At 46.0% G+C, this 19,825-nt stretch overlaps 5 protein-coding genes across 5 annotated transcripts; 4 read left to right on the forward strand and 1 right to left on the reverse strand.

The window, feature by feature from the left end:
* Positions 1 to 694: 694 nt before the first annotated feature.
* FPOAC1_011832 (uncharacterized protein) lies at positions 695 to 2,599 on the forward strand (the record flags this gene model as incomplete). The annotated part of the gene is made up of 4 exons (XM_044856199.1): positions 695 to 868; positions 917 to 990; positions 1,048 to 2,426; positions 2,481 to 2,599. 4 exons carry the CDS (start codon positions 695 to 697, stop codon positions 2,597 to 2,599), a joined length of 1,746 nt encoding a protein of 581 aa, XP_044703512.1.
* A 536-nt stretch (positions 2,600 to 3,135) lies between these two features.
* Positions 3,136 to 3,808, forward strand: FPOAC1_011833 (uncharacterized protein; the record flags this gene model as incomplete). Its single annotated transcript, XM_044856200.1, has 2 exons — positions 3,136 to 3,198; positions 3,254 to 3,808. The coding sequence occupies 2 exons, from the start codon at positions 3,136 to 3,138 to the stop codon at positions 3,806 to 3,808; spliced, it is 618 nt and encodes a 205-aa protein (XP_044703513.1).
* Positions 3,809 to 12,673: 8,865 nt separating this feature from the next.
* FPOAC1_011834 (uncharacterized protein) lies at positions 12,674 to 14,372 on the forward strand (the record flags this gene model as incomplete). Its single annotated transcript, XM_044856201.1, has 3 exons — positions 12,674 to 12,740; positions 12,790 to 13,155; positions 13,213 to 14,372. The coding sequence occupies 3 exons, from the start codon at positions 12,674 to 12,676 to the stop codon at positions 14,370 to 14,372; spliced, it is 1,593 nt and encodes a 530-aa protein (XP_044703514.1).
* A 739-nt stretch (positions 14,373 to 15,111) lies between these two features.
* FPOAC1_011835 (uncharacterized protein) lies at positions 15,112 to 16,353 on the forward strand (the record flags this gene model as incomplete). The annotated part of the gene is made up of 1 exon (XM_044856202.1): positions 15,112 to 16,353. One exon carries the CDS (start codon positions 15,112 to 15,114, stop codon positions 16,351 to 16,353), a length of 1,242 nt encoding a protein of 413 aa, XP_044703515.1.
* A 272-nt stretch (positions 16,354 to 16,625) lies between these two features.
* On the reverse strand, positions 16,626 to 18,221 carry FPOAC1_011836 (uncharacterized protein; the record flags this gene model as incomplete). Its single annotated transcript, XM_044856203.1, has 5 exons — positions 16,626 to 17,500; positions 17,554 to 17,638; positions 17,688 to 17,803; positions 17,853 to 17,953; positions 17,983 to 18,221. The coding sequence occupies 5 exons, from the start codon at positions 18,219 to 18,221 to the stop codon at positions 16,626 to 16,628; spliced, it is 1,416 nt and encodes a 471-aa protein (XP_044703516.1).
* Between the last annotated feature and the right edge of the window lie 1,604 nt (positions 18,222 to 19,825).

Here is a 19,825-nt window from a genome sequence, read left to right on the forward strand (position 1 = left end):
GATACTGCCAGATCCTACCTAGGTACTAAGCTAATGGTATGCAGAGCAGCAGGTAATGCGTCATTCATTATTATCCTGTTTATTTAAAAAAAAACAGCAACTTTGATCGTGGTTAAAACATTACAACACTGATTCAATTATGATACTCATCAGAATAAGTTCGTCTGAGCAAATGAGCGAGTAAAAAGCCAACAGCTGTCATATAAAAGCAAAAAATAACAATAACAAAACATGGCTTATTATCAGGTATAAAACAATCGTGTCTTATCTCCATACGGTTACGATGCTCCACCTCCACCACCATCCCGGCCGTTGGACTGATCATGTATCCGCAAGAGATCTCCCTAAATGCGTCTAGATCAATTATTAATCCTAATTCCTTGATCCTCTCCATCGTCACACTTATCTCATTTCAGTTACAAGCGACACAACCTTCTCGCTTGCTGATTTGCTTTGAAACATGCGACACGCCTGGCAGTCGATCCTTTTCTCCCCAGCCTTATTACCCTTGCCCCAAGCTTTTCAACTCTCGTCCATCTCTTGAGAGCTTGGCGATGCCCTGGCGACTATCGTGATCCATCCAACCCAGGCTATACCAGCCTACACTCTCTTGCTGCACGCAGCATCTGCCCTCGTCTGAACCGAATCGATATAAAGAGAAAATCCGCGCGCGTACGTGGGGAGATTAGAAACCATGGCAAAGAACGACAGTATTCACGAGGAAGAGACCGCGATTGCGAACGAAGCAACACACTTGCTGCCCAGCAGCTCAGCCTCTCAAGATGGAATCAGTGAAACATCATCAACCACTCCCGCTTGGGACGGCTTGAAGGACTTTGAAGGACTGCCCTGGTGGCGTCAACCCTCGGTATATCTCTAACCGATGATGCAATATCCTGCTCTGACCTTGTTATAGGTCTACTGGCTTCTTGGTCCATATGTTATCTTCACACTTGCTTTTGGAGGTGTGGTAGTTCCCAAACTTGACTTGTAAGCCTCCTTGCTCAATACCAAAACAAAACCATGGCTTACCGGGTTGTGCGAAAGGATCCTTGATCTCGTCTGCAGACAATATTTCGCAGACCAACATAGTCGCAATCCGGACAAAGTGTTTATGCCTGTCTTACTTGGGACAGACAATCCTCAATGTCAAATTCCAGAGGTCTCCGCGAACTCGGCCAAGTTCCTGTTGGTCATGGGCCTCTTCACTGGTGTTCTGAGTGCGTTTGTCACACCAAAAATTGGCCACTTATCCGACCGATACGGTCGAACACGACTTATGGCTCTTGCGTCCGTAGGTGGAGTCCTGAACGAGTTCATCACTATTCTTGTAGCCCGATACCCCGATAATATTGATTATCGATGGCTACTCCTAGGCAGTATCTTTGATGGCATGACGGGATCTTTCACTACTGGGAGTATCATGTCACAGTCTTATGCAAGTGACTGCACTCCCCCTTCAAAACGCGCCGTGTCTATGGGTTACATGCATGCTTGCCTATTCGCGGGACTTGCTTTTGGTCCCCTTCTCGGCGGCTATTTTGTCAAGTGGACGGGTAGTTTGCTTTCCATTTTTTATGTTGTTATGGGCTGCCATATCGCATTCATGCTGTTCGTTTGGCTCGTCGTCCCCGAATCGCTGTCCGGAAGAAGGCAATTGATCGCTCGCGAGAAGCACGAAAAGGAAAAGGAGATGCGGTCTCAGACTTCATCGTCCTGGACGGCTACGCTCCAAAATGCAAACCCTTTTGCCCCCCTCAAGATTCTCCGTCCTACGGGCCCCGGAACTTCGCCTGCTCTGCGTCGTAACCTCATTGCGCTTGCTATTGATGATACGATCATCTTGGGAGCAAGCATGTCCGCAGGTGCCGTCATTGTTCTCTATTGTGGACTGATATGGCACTGGGATACTTTGGAAAAGTCCAAGTTTGTTTCCCTTATTTCATTTGTTCGCGTTGTGATTCTCATGGGAATCTTCCCCATTGTCAACTATTTTGGTCGTACTCGCCCAGCTGCTCGCCGACGTCGCGAGTCAGGCGCGGTCGCTGTCGAGAAGAATAATGGGGCAGATGAGTTGGATATCCTTGTCCTCAGAGTTGCTCTTGTATCAGATGTTGTCGGATCCCTTGGCTATGTCTTTGCCCGTTCCTCTGGAGTGTTTGTTGCGAGTGGTATGGTTACTGCTCTGGGTGGCCTCGGCAGTGCTACTGGACAAGCTATTATCACCAAGCATGTTCCATCTGAGAGAGTTGGCCAGTTGCTGGGAGCAATCGGCATGTTGCATGCTTTGGCGCGTGTCTTCGGGCCCGTCCTGTTTAACGGCGTGTATGCCTTGACCGCTGGCCGTTTCGACCAGGCCATATTTGTCTTGTTGGCAAGCTTTTTCGGAATTGCACTTGTAATGAGTTTCACGATCAAACCCCATGGTAAGTAATTTCCTCTTCTTTTGCCTAGTGATGTCAAGAACTAACTGGCCTTAGTCATGTGGGAGGACGAGCCGGAAGAGGAACGGCAGCAACTTTATCCTACAAATGAAGCTCTTGCATCGTCCAGTGATCAGGTTCCTATAGACGAGGAGGATCAGCTCCGCATCCAGTAGACTTTCTGGCGTCACGATTTTTTTTGTTCAATCAAATCACTGCCAAAAATATAGCACACAGGTGTCAGGTCTGTTTCTTGGTGGTTGGTAATTCCTTGTACAATAGCCTGTCGTTATTTTGGAGTATCAGGAGTTTTGGAAGATATGGTACAAATCAGGAATATAGAAAACATATCAACGCAATTTCTCATAAGTAGATGCTCAGCTTATATGTACATTTGGCACTTTTAAACACGCTTGCAGTGTTAGACAATTGGTTTAAAAGTTGTGGGGCGGGCTCTAAAGTCCTCACAGGGGCCAAAGCTCACTCATGACATCAGGTTAGCCTAGGTATCTTGACATGATCGAGACCCGTCGATAACAGTCCAAAGCTGACCCAAATTCCCGAGATAGGTTATGATAACGCAATATTGCGGCTTTCCATAGTGCTACCAAGCCAAAAAGCCAACAGCATAAGGTCTCCTCCCAATTGGAGCATGATCACGTCAAGAACTTTGGCATCGGCAAAGAGTCGTTCAGTGGCAGCAAGAAGCATCATGACTGTCGCCGGAGCAGCCGGTCGAACCATCAAATTCGGACCATTCGAGGTGACAAATCAGGTAGGTTCTCAACTCCACTCTTATCTCACTCTTACCTGTACTGATGACCGTCCAGGTCTTCCTCTCAACACCACACTCCTTCGCCCTGGTCAATCTCAAGCCTCTCATTCCCGGGCACGTCCTCGTATGTCCGCATAAGCCACACAAACGTCTTACGGACTTGACTCCTGCCGAGACGGCAGATCTGTTTACTACGGTGCAGCTCACGCAGCGCCTTATTGCGCGCGCACACTTCCGCACCCCCGAGCCTGAGTCCGGGAGCTTCTCGATTGCCGTACAAGACGGCGCCGACGCAGGCCAGACGGTACCGCACGTGCATGTTCACGTTGTCCCGCGGACTGCAGGGGATATGGAAACTACGGACGCCGTGTATGTTAAACTCGCAGGTGAGGAAGGTAATGTTGGTGGAGCGTTGTGGGATCGCGAGATGGATGCCAGACCGCAGCCAGGCGGAGGAATGAACCGAGTCGACGATGAAGATCGTGAGCCGAGGAGTGTAAAAGAAATGATGGACGAAACGGAGAAGTACAAGGCGATGTTGAGGGAGATGGGAATCGAGTCACCGTGGAAGAGATTGTTTGAGGAGATGATTACAGATTTCAAATTATGACAGTGAAATAGTGTATACTGATGTAAGCAGTGTATATCGATTTGTTATCTTGCTGTCCTAAGTATCAGGCTGATTTCTTTCTGCATTATTGCATGCACAAACTTAACGTGTCGACCATTCGGTCGCAATCGGTTCTAACATGAGTAGGAATTGCTATTAATCTATCAGATGTAATCGCCTGACCACAAAGATAATCGGCAGCTGAGGGAAAATCTTCTGATAATCTCGCCATATCTGTACTGAGCTGCACCAGATGTTGCAGCTCAAGGATGAACGAGATGTCACATCGACAACATGTAAGTTGATGGCCCGAATTACCTACCTTAGTACCTATGCAGAGCAAGCCTCTACCTATATGTAGTTGATATGGGTATCCCTCGAAGTCTAATGCGAAATACCTATATGTAGTAGTCAGCCAGTGAGCCAAACCCTTATGCTAGCATCGTTTCACTACACCGACGGATTACGCCACATGCCATAGGATGTTTGACAATAGCGAATCCACACCCTCGCCACCACTCATCTGATTTTAGACCAATAACGATAGGCATTACACCACCTTATCGCGCCCGTTTCAATTTGAATTAGGAGACATGGAACAGAGTTTGTTTGAGAGATAAGGATCTGGGTGGCGCGGTACCATCGTGTTGCTTAGTTGCTTGCATAATGCAGGTTGCAGCTGAGGCCAGAAATGAGGGGTCATGATGATAAGCTGTAACTCGTTGGTTCCAACCGAGACAATTTTAAGGGACCGCAGACAGATTGATGGTTTTGGTCAATCTGAGACATGTTGTGCTGATGGTACGGCGGTTCGAAGGCTGCATACAGGAAACATTAACACATGCCTGACAGTTCAGTGGTTGTATCAATGGACAGAAGTCCCATGTCGAATAGCCGAGATGGCTTTAACCAATTTATTGCGTGCAGCCGTTCATGCTGTCCTCGCACACGAGTAATCAATTGTCTTTCTGGCTATGTATTGGTGTATGGGGGGCACAGCCGTTGAATGAAGCTTTTCGGGATAGTCTTCAGAGTGGTTTTTAAGCAAAAATTCGCTAAAGCTGCTGTTTTTTGTTTATTTACGGGAGGGGAAGAACGGGCATGGATACAACCCCACATCTAACAAGACGAGCCATGTTCGCAATGCGGGGAGGTGTAGGCATAATATCCTGTTGGTTATTCATAATCCCCATTTGAAAGGTTTCTGGACTGCATTCCCTTGCCCAGGAGCTTTGCCTGGAGTGGCAGTTGCGGACCATCGGGACGTTCTGAGAAGAGAAGTCCTGGATGCTGTCTGTCGGAAGTGCCAGACTGGGGACACGAGTCGCGTTTCGGGTCGGTGAGCGAGCCGATGGTCCGACTAATGAAATGCAGCGACAGACACGTGAGAGGTGATATTCTGTTAAACTTCAGGCAATGGGGGATTTTGAAGCGAGCGAGATGATCATATTGACCATCATAGCCAGTTTTATCTTTGAGTGATCTGTGTCACTCCAAAGACCAGTCAGAAAGCCGGTCACTACTTCTCCCAATCCAAACAATGCCGTTGTCGCAGCCGTGTTCATGGTGTGTCGTTGAAAATAGGGAAAATAGTCCCACTATGACTGGTGGAGGTAAGCAACCAGAGGACGACCACCTAAGACGGGAACTAGCGCAAGCAGTTTTTAGCGGCTTCGCTAGATGCATACGCTGGGATGTAGTGGACAATTAGTACATACAGGTGGGCCTGTTCGGTCCCAGGTGACAGTGGGCCTAGACGGGTTCCATTCCACTTTTGCGACCCAGGTTTTGGGATCCATGCGTAGAGCAGAACCTCTGCAAGAGCAAGAGGCCAGTCGAGAGGAATGGAAGCCATAAAGGTATAGACCATGCCATCCTGAAGGTGTTCTTCCCCGCATTCGATTCTTGAGGCGTCTAGATATCGGAATGTTCTTCTTTATCAAGTAGTCGATTTATGCCTTGAATGCAAGTGTGGGAGGTGACATTGGCAAAAGGCGGTGGGCGTTGCGTTCTGTTGCTGTCCATTGTCTTGTTCCATGTGCTGTGGCTGAGCTTGTCGCGTCCATACACTACCACCAGAGCCTGGGCTAATGAGCTAAGGCAACGCAAAGAGATGAGCTGGTGACTAGGTAGTTACTGGTTACTCGGCACGGAGCACTATCGGTGATAGAATCCATCAGTTGAAATTGCATGGAACCTAGCATGGAATATTGCAGCAGATGCCTACAACTGCAGGTCAATTGCTGGTGGGCCACACAACAACGGACAAGAGTCGGACAATCAGTGATGATCTGCGAGATAGCGAGCACAGGCACTTGATCTCACTCCACCCTCCAAGTTCCAAAGGGCCAAAGAGAAAAAGGAAAAAAGTGCCATTTTATGGCAATTCAATGGATATAGCATGCAAAGAGTCAAAGGAAAATAGCCACGTTTGCATACTAGGTAGGCAGTCATTACAATGCCTGGTTGACAAAAGTTGTGTCATATGCGGGAAGAGCCACCAGTCAAGAAATGATGGAGGGGGGAGGGTGTAGTCGTGTATGAGAGACTTTCTGAAGAGTCCATCTCAGTCAGTCACTAACTACCGTATCAACTCGTGAAGTTCGGTAGCGCCTGTGGATACCGCTAGCGATATTCTGTTCTTCTGGCTGGTTAGTCAGCTCTTAAGAAGTGGCGTTTTTTATTCTTTTAGACTCTGGACGAATTAAGAATTCTCCTGGGACCCATAGGCGCTACTGAATTTCATGAGTTAATACAGAGGAAGCTTTTAAAAGTTTTATCTATATAAGAATCGCGCTAGTATTACGCTAGTAGGCACTAATAAGGGTTAAAGTAAAGTAAAAGTAAATATACTTTTAGAAAGTTATTTTTATATTTAATTATCTTTACTTTTAAGGTATTTATTTTTTCTTTTTAATTTAATAATTTCTTAAATATATTAAAATATTCTTTTAATTTAAATTTTAATTTTTTTTTATAATATTATTAATTAAATAGCCTTTTATCTATAAATAGCTTTAACTTAATTATTTAAAGTATCTTTTTTTATTATTATCTTTTTTAAATATAATTAAATTAACTTAATAATATTTAAATTAAAACTATTTTTATATTAAAAAAGCTATTAAATATTAATAAAATTAAATACTTTTTATTATATATAGTAAATATATATTAATACTTTATTTTTTTAAATAATAATATTTAGCCTTTTTTTTATATATTTTTATATAAAAAATAATAATTTTAATATAAGAACTTTCTATTAATATTATTATTAATTAATATTACTTTTTTTATTATTTTTAATAAGTTTTTTATTCTTTTTATTTTATTTTTATTTAGGCTTTTTATTTAGCTTATTATATAAGCTTATTCTTTTTATATTTATTTCTATTTTTTAAGTTATTTTTATCTCTAGCTTAAGCTTTTTATTAAATACTTTAATAATTTCTTTTAAATCTTTTACTTTTTTTTTAATCTTTAAAGACTAATAATAATAAAAACCCTTTTTATTATATAAAAAAGAACTTTAAAATATAAATTCTATAGTGCCTTTTTACTTCTTATAAATATAGCTATAAAGAAATTACTTATTAAGTTTTCTTTATATATAATAATTTCTTTATTTATATAAAAGTATTATAATAATTTTATTTAATTAAATAACTTTTTTTTAATTCTTTAGGGTTTAATCTTAATAAATAAGATATTAAATTAATTAATTTTTCTTTATTTTCTTTATTAGCCTAGGCTTTTTTATTAGCTTTATTTTTTAAAATCTCTTAATAATAAATATTTAATATATAATTATAATTAATATCTTTATTTTTATTATATTAAGTTTATTAATAATATTAATATAAGTTTTTTCCTTTTTAAATTTATTATAACGTACATGATAAGCAGGTGCAACAGACAAGCGAGTGCAACACAACATCACAACATCTCAGATAGAAATAGCAATAAAAACACAACAGACTATTAATTAAGTAAAATTAATCGCTATATTCTTCCATAGACATAGCGACAAGTATCTGACAGGTCCTTGCATTATGTCCTGTCTTGCCGCACGCTCCACAGCGCCTTTCCTTCATTCGCGGAGGCCCTCCTTGACCACCACTTCTCGATGGTCCAGCCACCGCCTGCGCATCAACATCCGTTTGATCAATTACTTGCCTTCCTTCCTCTACTGTCATCACCCCTCCTTTCTGTAGCCGGGTTCTTTTTGCCCTCCGCCGCCGGCTTAGTATCTTATTTGCCTGTTCAAGATCTTGGACCCTGGCCTCTAATAAGGCAACCTTATGCATAACTATCTTTGTTCCCTTGGAAGAAGACCTCAATGCTTCTAGAATTGACTCTGGAGAGCTACTTTTATGCCTTTTGATTCTCTTTTCAAGATATTCAAGCTGAGAGTCGGCTTCAAGGATAGTCTTTGGGGTCTTTGAGACCCAAGGGGTCGAGGGGCTAACTACCTCCTCCACAGGCGTTGGAGTCCGCAGCTGCACATCGAGCTTCGAGATTACACTTTCTGGGTCGAGAGGAGCAAGTCCGGCTCCTCTAAAGGCTGCTTTAATATTTTTCTCTGTCATTGTGGCCTGGTAGGCGGTGTAAAAAGCCGGCAAGAACTCGGTTTTGGAAATGTGGGTTACGGAGCATCTGATCAAATGCTCGATTTCTCGCCCGTAAGCCTTCTTAAGCAGGCCAAAGCACCCGACATCAAGAGGCTGCAGCAGATGAGACGAATGAGGCGGTATACAAAGCGTGATGATTTTATTTGCCTTGCAATATCTCTCAAAGTCGACCGAGTGGTGACTTTGGTGTCCGTCGAGGATCAGGAGACGATAGCGATTCTTTGATTGCTTGGTAGTACACCGGTCGAAGTGCTTTAGCCACTCGAGGCCTATCTCGTTATCTGTCCAGCCATTAGGACTCGTCGCAATAGCCCAATCGCCCGGGAGGTTGCTTTCTCGGTACCAGTGGGCGAGGTGATATTGGCCCGCACCTATGATGAACGGCGGGATCGCTTGGCCCTCGGCATTGATCGCCTGAATGACTGTAATCCATTCCCGGTTTCCAGGCTGCACTGATTTTGGTCTTCCACGCCTTTCAGCACCTGTGACGACCATTCCGCTCGCAATAACGCCCATCATAAAGCCAGTCTCGTCAAAGTTGTAGATTTCATCAGGTCGGATGCCATACTTCGCAATTACATTTGCTACGAGCCTAAACCAGTTGCGAATAATGGTCGGATCTTCACATTTGGCTCTCTGGTAGTCATATTTACGGGGGAAATGCGTCTTGAGGTCTTTGTGTCGCTTGACGAAGTTAGAGGCCCAGCGCTTGCCGACAGGCGGCGTCTCGCGGTCGGCGAGCAATCGGTTAGCCATCTCCTCAACACAACGCAGTCGCGGGGGAAACCCTCGCGAATCCAGATCGAGAATGAACTGAACTATGATCTGTTCTTCTAGATCAGATAGTTTGCGTGATTTTGGGATAGAATCACGCGTAGAAAGGATACCCTTCTGTCGGCGATATAAAGTCCAATAACGGACCTGGTAGATGCCTGCGGCGCGTCGGAGACTTAATTTTGGGTCATTTTGAAGGGCACGAAGTGCAAGAAGAATCCTAGCCTCAATATTTGGGTCTGGCATATTTGGTGGTTGAAAATTAATTGATTAAGTTGAGAAGATGTAAATTGCGGGATTTTTTGTTGCACTCGCTTGTCTGTTGCACCCGCTTATCATGTACGTTATTATATTTTATTAATTATTAAGTCTTTAGTTTTTTATATAGCTTTTTTTAAATATTTACTATATAAAGTATTTTTAAGATATTTATTTTTTAAAATTAATAATTAATTATAAAAATTAAACTTTTATAAAATTATATAAATATATATTTAATTAATTTATTAAATTAAATACTTTAATATTTTTACTATTTTAATAAAAAACTTATTATTATAAAAAGCCTTAAAAAAGATAATAAAAATATATATTATAATATCTATATTTAAGGTTATATTATAAGAGCTTTAAAAGAATTAAAAATATTAAAAAATTAGCCTTTAGCTTATAGAAAGGTCTATAGAGGGTCTATAGAAGGTTTATAGAGAATAAAATCCTTAACTATAATTTCACTTTATTTACTAATCTCCTAGGGTACCCTGGCTTCTGCAGAGGGGCAAGATAAAACTTTTGAAAGCTTCCTCTGTATAGTACCTAATGAAAGGTCTGCCCGTCTGAGATGGAACTGGCGGGCGTCGGTGCACAGACTCCCACCATCTTGCGAAGAAGCAAAGAGAACATAGAGCTAACTAGAGCGAGAGCTAGAGAGCGAGAGCCAAGCTAGGAGGAGTCGCACGTTGCAGCGACATCAGCCTTTCCGTTTTGAAGTGACCTGCAGCCCGAGCCGCCGCTTAATCTCCCTGCTTTAGCCCCAACAAGGTCCCATTATCCTTTGACTGGATGCAGCCTGTCTGTCCTCAGGGTGGTTTTCAATCCTGACCTAACTATTTCTCCAAGATCATTGTTATCTGTTGGTAGCGCGCCGCTGATGCAAATATTGTTCAAGCCATAAGAAGTCGTCTGGAAGCCTTAACAATAACCCCTACGCCCATCATGGATTCTGGAATCTGTGACCTGATCTGCCACTGACGTTGTTGTTGAGCCGCATCTGCTCGTGTCTCGTTATTGTTGATACTGGTTTGGAATCCACCAGTAGCGGAGCTTGGCCGGTAATGCACAGGGCCAGGGCTATCGTGGCCTCAAGCACGGGCCTGGCCGTTGAGTTGCATTGCAGGCATGGAACCATCTGGATTACTGGGATCTGTCCAAGGCTCTCACTGCGAAGAGGAGATCAACAGGATACATACTACGTACGATACGTGAGGGGCTACCAAATACACATCAGAGATGCGGAACTGGTCAGGATCTTGAGCAGTTTCGTCAAAGTTACTAAGCAAAAACGATGCTGCAAGTATCAGTATATAACACAAAGTCGGGGTGTCATGATCATTATTCTAAGTTTTGTACTATAGTGTTTTCTTAACCTCAAATCTGACAAAGGTTGATCGTAGATGGGGAGTGTTCAGAAGCTTGCGTACTCTGTCCACAAGCCAAGCTATGGTTTGGATCGTTGCACAGCGCTGAAGGGTTGACTTTACGAAATTGATTAGGTACTAATTCAACACCACAGGTTGTCTCTTGTTTAATCGCAGCCCCGGTCATCGGCTCCGAGGAAGACGAATGCAACGACCAGGAGTGAGGATTTTTAATTCCAGTGGCGGATCTAGCTAACCAATCATTACATACGAACAATACCGCATACTGGATAAAGTCATACGCTAGAAGTTCTGGTCAGGCCCACCGGCAATCGACATGCATGCAAATGCGAAGTTGGTGGAGAGTTTGACACAGACCACCATCGGTCAAGCCGCCCAATCAAGACACGTCTCTCTTGTTAGCTGCATGCAAAATCCAGGACCCTCCCGAAAGATCCCCTCCAAGCTGGAACAAGGAAGGACACGACACCAAAAAAATGCGACTGTGAATGTGAACGTGGAGCGTGAAGCAATGGCCACCGGTCTCGTCTAACAACGGATGGCCCCATTCATTCCTTCTGTCCAAGTGATCACCTGCCGATAGCCCGAGCACTCTGTTGCGATGGCCCGTAAAGAGCTTTGCTCTATGTATCACGAGACACTCTACTTCTGTAGTTGCAAGTGGCGGGAGAAGAGTCTCACCTAGACTTGACAAGAAAACCTGAACCAAGTCGCTCAGATTGCCTTTCCGTCATTTCCACGTAGCTGTGGACGGAAACACCAGAGTCAGGCACGGAGTCAGACTTTCTTATCTCTAGCTCAACTTCTGACACAAATACGACGTTGAATAGAAAAGATCAGGCAAAAAGTTTGTCTCACTCCGACCGCGCCCGGCGTTGTTCTACAGTAAAGTTTTCCTTCTCTCGGACTTGTCGTCTGCATCTGTTGGTCCAAATCTGCTCATGGCTGATGGTGTATGCAACTCCAAGCAACAAGGACAAGCGAGACACGCCCCACATGCTGCAAACGAAGTTTCTATCTACTGCCTAGGTGAATTGCAGTACAGTAGGCAGTTACTGTTACCCAACCCCATGGACCCATATGATGATGGGACAAAACAGGGTAGGGTTCTTTTTTTTCTCCGCCAGGTTGACCTTATCAGCCGTGGTGTTTTGGTGTATTCCAAGCTTGGCTGGCTACAGGTGGACTGGACTGGACGTCTTGACTTCTTGACTGCGGTCTCGGGTCTTGCGTTGTCTCCACCAAAAAGTTCCGCACTTACACGGCTGCTCCTTCCTGGTCATGCTATGCCTTGCGACTCGCGCGTAGAAATATCTCGTCTCCCACCCTCTTTCCGTCGATATTGACTTTTCCACCAGTTCAATTAACTCTCGCCTCCAAAGCCTGAATCACTCTATCGTCCAATCCAATACAGTCTTTGTTCCGTCTTGACTGCTGTGATTCTCTTGAGAGTTTCTTCGTGAAAGCCATACTGACCTTTTGCCGCTCCTCCACCTACTCCAAGCAAGCAGCAAGCCACTTTCCTTCCACCTACAGCATCTCAACAAAAGAGCTCATTCGCCTTGTCCGTTTATTACGTGGACATAGATACTGTCCTCTTTTGCCTCTTGGCCTTTGGGCTATCCTCTTTATATCAACACCAAGCCAGCAGACGCTCCTTTTCCAAGTGTTATATACTGTTGACTGGCCACTTCGTTCAACATTGGGTGTTTGATCGTGAAATACAGCAGCAGTCCTCTTGTTGAGTTCGACTACTAGCATTTATTCCATTCCATCCTGCCACATCTTCCATCAAAGCCATGGCTATGCTTCGTACTGGTCCTCGTGACCCTGATGCCTTTCCGGCAATGCAGCTCTTTTTGCTAGGTAAGTTTGGCATCTGCTTGCTCCGATATCACGCGCTAACTTTGTAAAGCTATTGTTCGACTCGCAGAGCCTATCGCCTTGACATCCATCTTCCCCTATGCCTGGGCTCTCGTTAAGGATTTCCACATTGGTAGCGAAGAACACGCATCATTCTACTCGGGCATTCTTATCTCAGCCTTCTCCCTCGCAGAGGCTGCGATGGGCACCTACTGGGGTGCCCTATCCGATCGAATCGGACGCAAGCCTGTTTTAATGATTGGATCGCTTGGGACGATGCTCAGTATGTTGATGGTTGGAATGGCTCCCAACTTTGGCATTGCCTTGTTTGGCCGTGCTCTAGGTGGTCTACTCAATGGAAACATTGGTGTCATTCAAACTATGGTTGGTGAGCTGGTCACCAAGCCTGAGCATGAGCGTAAGTCAAGGCCTTCTGTATGGTACATATTCATCTAAACTAATTCGCATACTACAGCCCGTGCTTTCTCCATAATGCCTTTTGTATGGAGTATCGGAACCATTGTAGGACCCTCCATCGGCGGCATGTTTGCCAACCCCCACGATTCTTGGCCTGGAGCCTTCCCTGCTGGTGGCCTCTTTCAGCGTTATCCTTATCTGCTGCCCAACCTCATTTGCTCCGGCTTGCTCCTTGTCAGCATCGTGCTCGGTTTCCTCCTTCTTGAGGAAACCCATCCTGATATGCAGACTGAGCATGTCCCCGCTGTTGAGTGTCGATCCACCGAGGAGACCCCTTTGGTTCTTTCTACCAACAACAGAATGGTGACAGAAGTTCATGCCGACACTTATGGTACCATCGAGACCCCAAGTGATATTTCTAGCGATGATTGGAATACTCTCTGCGTCGAGAACGAGAAGGAAGCGACCGATGTTCCTGCAAAGACCTGGAACCGCCGTGTTGTGGGTTTTATCGTTGCTCTATCCATCTTTACTTACCATTCGATGACTTTCGACCATCTCCTCCCCATCTTCTTCGAAGAGAAGCGTGCTGGTGCAGCTGAGACGATCAAAGGCGCATCCATCTTCCCTTTCTACTCTCCCGGTGGTCTCGGCATGACTTTGCGAGATGTCGGAATGGTTCTGGCGGTTGACGGCGGTATCGCTCTGTTCATTCAGGTCTTCATTTTCCCCTGGGCTGTCCAGAAGCTTGGGACTTACCGTTTGTTCCTTCTCGTTACTATCCTTCATCCAATCATCTACATTCTGATGCCCATGCTTCTTCTCGTCCCTGAGAATTTCATCTACCCCGCCATCTATGGTTGCCTCATTGTTCGCAACATCCTCTCAATCATACTCTACCCGCTTCTGATGATTCTTATCAAGGAGGCCACTCCCACTGCCAGCGCCCTTGGCAAAGTCAACGGTTTGGCTGCCAGCGCTGGTGCCGCTTGCCGAATGATCGCCTCACCTATCGCTGGGTTCCTATGGGCTGTTGGAAGCAAGTCCGACTGCTCTGCCCTAGCATGGTATGGAAGCGCCATTGCCGCAGTATTCGGAGCTATCCAGTGCTTTTCTGTTCCTCGCCAACGGAGCGGAGAGCCCTCCGAGGAAGCACCCGCGCTACCTTGCAAGCAGACTGTTGTTGTAACTGAGACCGAGTTCTATGACTCGGACTAAATGCTCGGCAATACCTTACAGCCTGGCAAGTCTAAACGTACTTGAAAGATTTTGGTATTCTCGTTCTACATTTGATTCGATTGGTTATGGATCACTAATATTGCGTGATTCCCATCATGATAGCCACAGTACTTTGGAGTTTTGGTTTATTATGATTTGCTTGCATGGAGCCTGGTAGAAGGTTTTTTTCTATTACCACTGTTTACGAAGTTATGTTTATATCCTCGGATCAAGCGTTTATTGTGCTGGAGTTGGTTATCAAAAGGTAAAGTCGCCAGTATGCGTCTTGGTCATGAAAATAGTTTTGATGTAACGAGAAATGCTGTATCAAGGTGGAAGACATTCTAGATAAACTGAGATATAGAAGTATAAAAGTATATTGACCTCTTAAAGTGAAATTGTATGTGCTTGCTCATGTGTCGACGACGAACATTTTAATTTCTTTTTGGAGGAAATAAATAATATACAAGTATCTAGAAGTTCTATGGCCACTGATACTTTTACTGTTTATCCAGATAGCAGCAAGTCATTGTTTGGTTGCATGCTGCTGAGTCGTGATAGATGGTTAATGCCCAATAGAATTTTCGCCACCCACCAAAAGTTGGAGAAGCTCAAATTTTAACAGCATCAACTTATGTACTCACCTCAAATTGCCCCACCAATAACAACTGAGGCAAGAAACACATCAAAATTACAAAAGCGAGAATAACAGCAGGGTCTCTGCCAAGAAACGGCAAACATGCATATCGAAGAGATCAGCGATATGATGGAAGAGTCTCTGAAGGTCTCCCAAACAGAGCAGGCCACATCGGCGACTCAACCCACCGCAACAGATGCGACAAAACCCCAACTTCCACCAGCGCATGCCATCGCTAGTGGAAAGACTGTTGACGAGGTGTGGGAGGACCTCAACAAGTCACCTCTTTTTATGACAGACCTCGACGCCAACGAGGAGAACGACGACATTGCAGCTTTACAGGCCCTTGCCTACGAGGGTACTCCTCTTGAGAACGGCCAGGAGTTCAAGGAACGTGGAAATGAGCACTTCAAGATAAAGAACTACGTTGATGCCAAAGAATTCTATGGAAAGGGTATTGCTATCCTTGCGGGCGAGGAGCGCAAACGCGCGAGGGGCGAGCAGACCAAGAACCAGGAGGGCGTGATTGACACGGAAGAGGAGATTCAGAAGCAGCGAGAGACACTTGAGGCTCTGTACGTCAATCGTGCGGCTTGTCATCTTTCTGTCAAGAATTATCGCAGCTGCTGGCTTGACTGTGCTGCAGCATTGCGCCTCAACCCTCGCAATATCAAGGCCTACTTCCGCAGTGCTCGAGCTCTCCTCGCTGTGAATCGCATTGAGGAGGCTGATGATGTGTGCGCTCGTGGCCTTTCACTGGATGAGTCAAACGCATCACTCCGAGCTGTGGCAGACGACATTATCAAGCGAGCCAAGGAGATTGATGCACGACGCAAGAGAGATGCAGAGCGTGAAGCCAAGGAGAAGCGGCGAGCATTACTCATCAAGGCAGCTTTGCGAGCGAGGAATATCCCCACGCGCACCACGTCCCAGCCCCCGGAGATGGAAGACGCGGGTATTGCGCTTCTACCAGACCCCGATGACCCACGCAGCACGCTTGCTTTCCCGACGGTCCTGCTGTACCCTCTCCACCTGGAGTCTGATTTCGTCAAGGCGTTTGAAGAGACACATTCGCTTGAGGATCACCTGAGCTACATCTTTCCTTTGCCGTGGGACAAGGAGGGTGCTTATACAACTTTAGGCGTGGAAGCCTTTGTAGAGACTACACAGGGTGGTTTGCTCAAAATGGGCAAGCGAGTGCCGTTGCTCAAGGTTTTGGGAACAGGCAAGGTTGAGGTTGTTGATGAGGTTGTGAGGATTTTCGTTGTGCCCAAGGACAAGGCTGAAGCTTGGACAAAGGAGCATAAGGCGAAAAGGGCGGCTGAGAAGGGAGAAGCGAGCTGATGCAAGATCGAGAAAGAATAGAAAAGTATATGTGTTTTATAAAGACAACTGAGTCGATACATAATGGTGCTCCGATTGATATGCCTCACTTTCCCTCATGACAACAAGCTATATGCCGCTACCATTTGGTTCAAGTCCTCGAAAACAATGATGATAATGGTGATTATTAAATGAAAGGGCGCCCGAGCTATTCCGTTCTATTCGCTGTACATATATCCAAAAACCCAAAACCCAAAACCTACTCCGAAAGAACTTTTACCCTGTTACTATGCCTATCCTCTCCCAAACTCAGGCGAAGTTGCGCGTTGTCTCTTGCTGCGGTGTTCTTCGATGGGGTTGCCCATAGTAATACTGGGAGGCGACATAGCTGCACTACAGACCGAGGCTTCCTGCTCCTGTTGTCTGAGGTTCAATAAAAGCAAAGCTGCGCTCTGCTGGGTCGGATCTGTTCCGATGGTTGGCCCTCGAACTACTCGCTGCCTCATCGGACTTGCTTCAGGAGTCACTGCCATCACAACAGAGCTCGTGCTCATGTTAGGACTGGCACTTCCTCTATAGCTGTATCTCCATTCTTCGTTCTCAAGCCGTCGCTTTGACCCCCATGCCGGATGGGGAAGAGTGGGTTCGTGGTGCAAAGGCGGGTTGCGAGGTATGGCACTGAGCCAGGGATTCGGTTCTGGGCTGGGTCTATTCGCAGGAGTCCAGCTTGAACCTGGCCGAGACGTTACCATGTACCCATGGAGGCCTGATCCAGTGCTTGAGGCCGAGTTGGGGGCCGACATGTAGTGGCGGTCGACATCATTTTCCCTCGCCCATGATGGATCGCAAACCAGGCGAGGTCGATGGCGGCGTCGATGTTCGTCTGAATGATATATGCTTTGCTGAAGATTTCGATCATCTCTGGGGAAGCTTGTCGGGCTGTGGAATTTCGGCGGGATTACACTCATTTGCATGCGCCAAATTTCGGCTTCCCGAGTCGCGTCGATGATTATCTGTTGGTTTATGACCATTCGGCCATATTCAGGCATGCCAGGAGGTACACACATAGCTGGAAACCCTGGACCGAAGATAGGAATTAAAGCACCCGCGATGGGATGACAGAATGTTGCGCAGATAGCTTTGGCACATCGGTACGGCATCCAATATCCTGTATGGACAGGTCAGGGAAGAATTCGAGTAGCCTTCGACACTGCAACATACCTTGGGCAGCTATAGAACCGCCAGTAATACTATGTGTAATTTCTTTTAGGCCTGGGTTAAGGCCCAACATCTTTGCGGGTATTGTCTATTTAAAGGTCAGTCTATGTATTGCGACTCGAAGCATTTAGACTCACCTTTCCATAGCCTCGACATTTGAAAAAGGGGGTCATCCGAACAAGCCCAATATTATAATCCCACATGACAGCGTATTCAGTGCCATGTTCAAGAGAAACAAACTCATACTTGAAAACTGGAGACTTACATTAGTAAACAACAGTATAGTACCATGAGCAACTTACCCTCGAAGCTCTCGCGCCCTGTTTTCTCAAAAAAGTCTTTTTTGCCACTATTGTAAGGAATATGGAGGCACGTCTCGTGAATACTCCCAAAGGGGGCCACCCTGTGTCTGTGGATCTCTTGCAAAGCTACCTCGTCCAGGTGCTCGTGAGGGGAAACCTGACTTGGCCACGTAACTTAGATTTGGCCAAGTTGTTCGTGTCCTTGAAACCAGCTCTATCGGTAGGCATCATAGCGCGACCTTGTGGCTGACTCGAGGATGCTCTGTTGTTTAGAATCTGTGGATACTCGGGCGTATGATCTGGTTGGGAGAAGGAGGAAGCATTTTCTCCCGAAGGGGCCGGGTTTAGGAGGCCTTTAAGGGACAGCATGATGCTAACCAGTAACGTTTGCCAACACGCCGGAAGTCTTGATTTTTAGGTGAAGGAGGAGGATTGTGGGATGCAGTGAGCCACGGGTTTGGTTGTAAGCAGATGCCTAAACCAAGTGGTTTGGATAGCACGGCGGGCAAGCCGTGATATAACTACTTTTGGGTTGCAGGGAAGGACAGACGGCAGCAACACACTAACTGGTGGAAACTCCTTGCCTTTCAAGTAACTCCTCAGCTTGACAAACAACTCGGGGGAAGACAAATTTGCCTGCGTGTGCCGAGATGGGTGATGGCCAGGAACCTAGGGCGTCTCGCTTGACTCAACGGTCAACACTGTTTGGAAACTTGCAACTTCAAAAGTCGGTCACGCCTTGATTCGTTTAGTTTGACGATCTCTGTTACTATTCCTTTGTCCCTTTGATATTAATACCGGCTTCCAAAGGGGGAGCGCTCTGTTGATGAGCTTCCACCGCCTGGTGCTAGCAGATACTAGGAACAGCCACCAAGTGATAGATGACGGGACGATGTCGGAGCAGGGTCGCGCACATAGGATGAAAGAGATTGGGCTCAACTGGAAGCCTTGAGTTCAAGTGCAAGGACGAGGGCTCTAAGAAATCTAAAGAATAGATACGTCGTGTCCCGCCGCTACGGTTTGCCCCAGGCGTCTAAGAGAGTTGCGTGTGAGTTCTGGCTCCGCTTTATCAAACACCTCTCAATATGCCCCCAGACTCCTCCGCTGCATTAGGAGACCATAAGGCAGAGAGTGCTGCAACAGGGGGTGGAGTTCGGAGCCATTGGGCGTGGACAGGCCAGTCATCACGCTGTGTTGTCTGTTACACTCCCGCGATACCTCATAAACTCTGGCTTGAACTCGACAAGGCTCCCTACGGTTACCAGAATAGTTGAGAATATTACAGTTCGTCTCTCTTTGATTGTCTTGCCAGTGCCTAGCAAGCATGTAAGGCCAGAGCTGGGAGCTGAGCATCGAGCCGCAATAGAGAACGACCAGCGACGAATTGGCTACCTTGCCTTGTTTGAAACCGCCCCACGAGCTCAAAGCAGAGGTGAAGTACAGGCGGGTGCTTGCATGCCACATCGTCCAGAGGCCTCTTCCCCGGCCTGTTTTCTTATATCTGTACAACAAGGAATGGCGGTCTTGTTGCTATTGAGATGGGTCCATCTCAGCACTCCCTCAAGACTTGCTCGAGTCGCCCCCACGTGTCAGTATGACAACTGACAGCTAGAATACCTAGTCACACTTCCTTTGCTGGCACATCTTGTCAATCAACACTGCCGAATACCCTATTAGAACCGTCTCATCTCGCTACGGGTCATCAAAGGCAGCATTATGTGGCTCCGGTTTGTCGTGAATGAATCCCCAACCTGAACAAAAGAGCTGTACATAGCCGTTGCATACCACACCGACGGTTTGTTATTTGGTGAGTTCGATGGCGCTTCCAGAAGTCGGTCTGCAAGCCTCCTCCCTGAGATGATCACGTCCTTCGCAATGCCTTAGACAACATGTCATGCTTCTAGTCCTTGTTACTCCCATGAGCTTTCTGGTGTACAGGCACAAGAAAAATCCCCGAGAGGGAACACAAGCCT

The sequence above is a fragment of the Fusarium poae genome, chromosome 4 (assembly GCF_019609905.1).
Source record: "Fusarium poae strain DAOMC 252244 chromosome 4, whole genome shotgun sequence".
Taxonomy (NCBI): Eukaryota; Fungi; Ascomycota; class Sordariomycetes; order Hypocreales; family Nectriaceae; genus Fusarium; species Fusarium poae.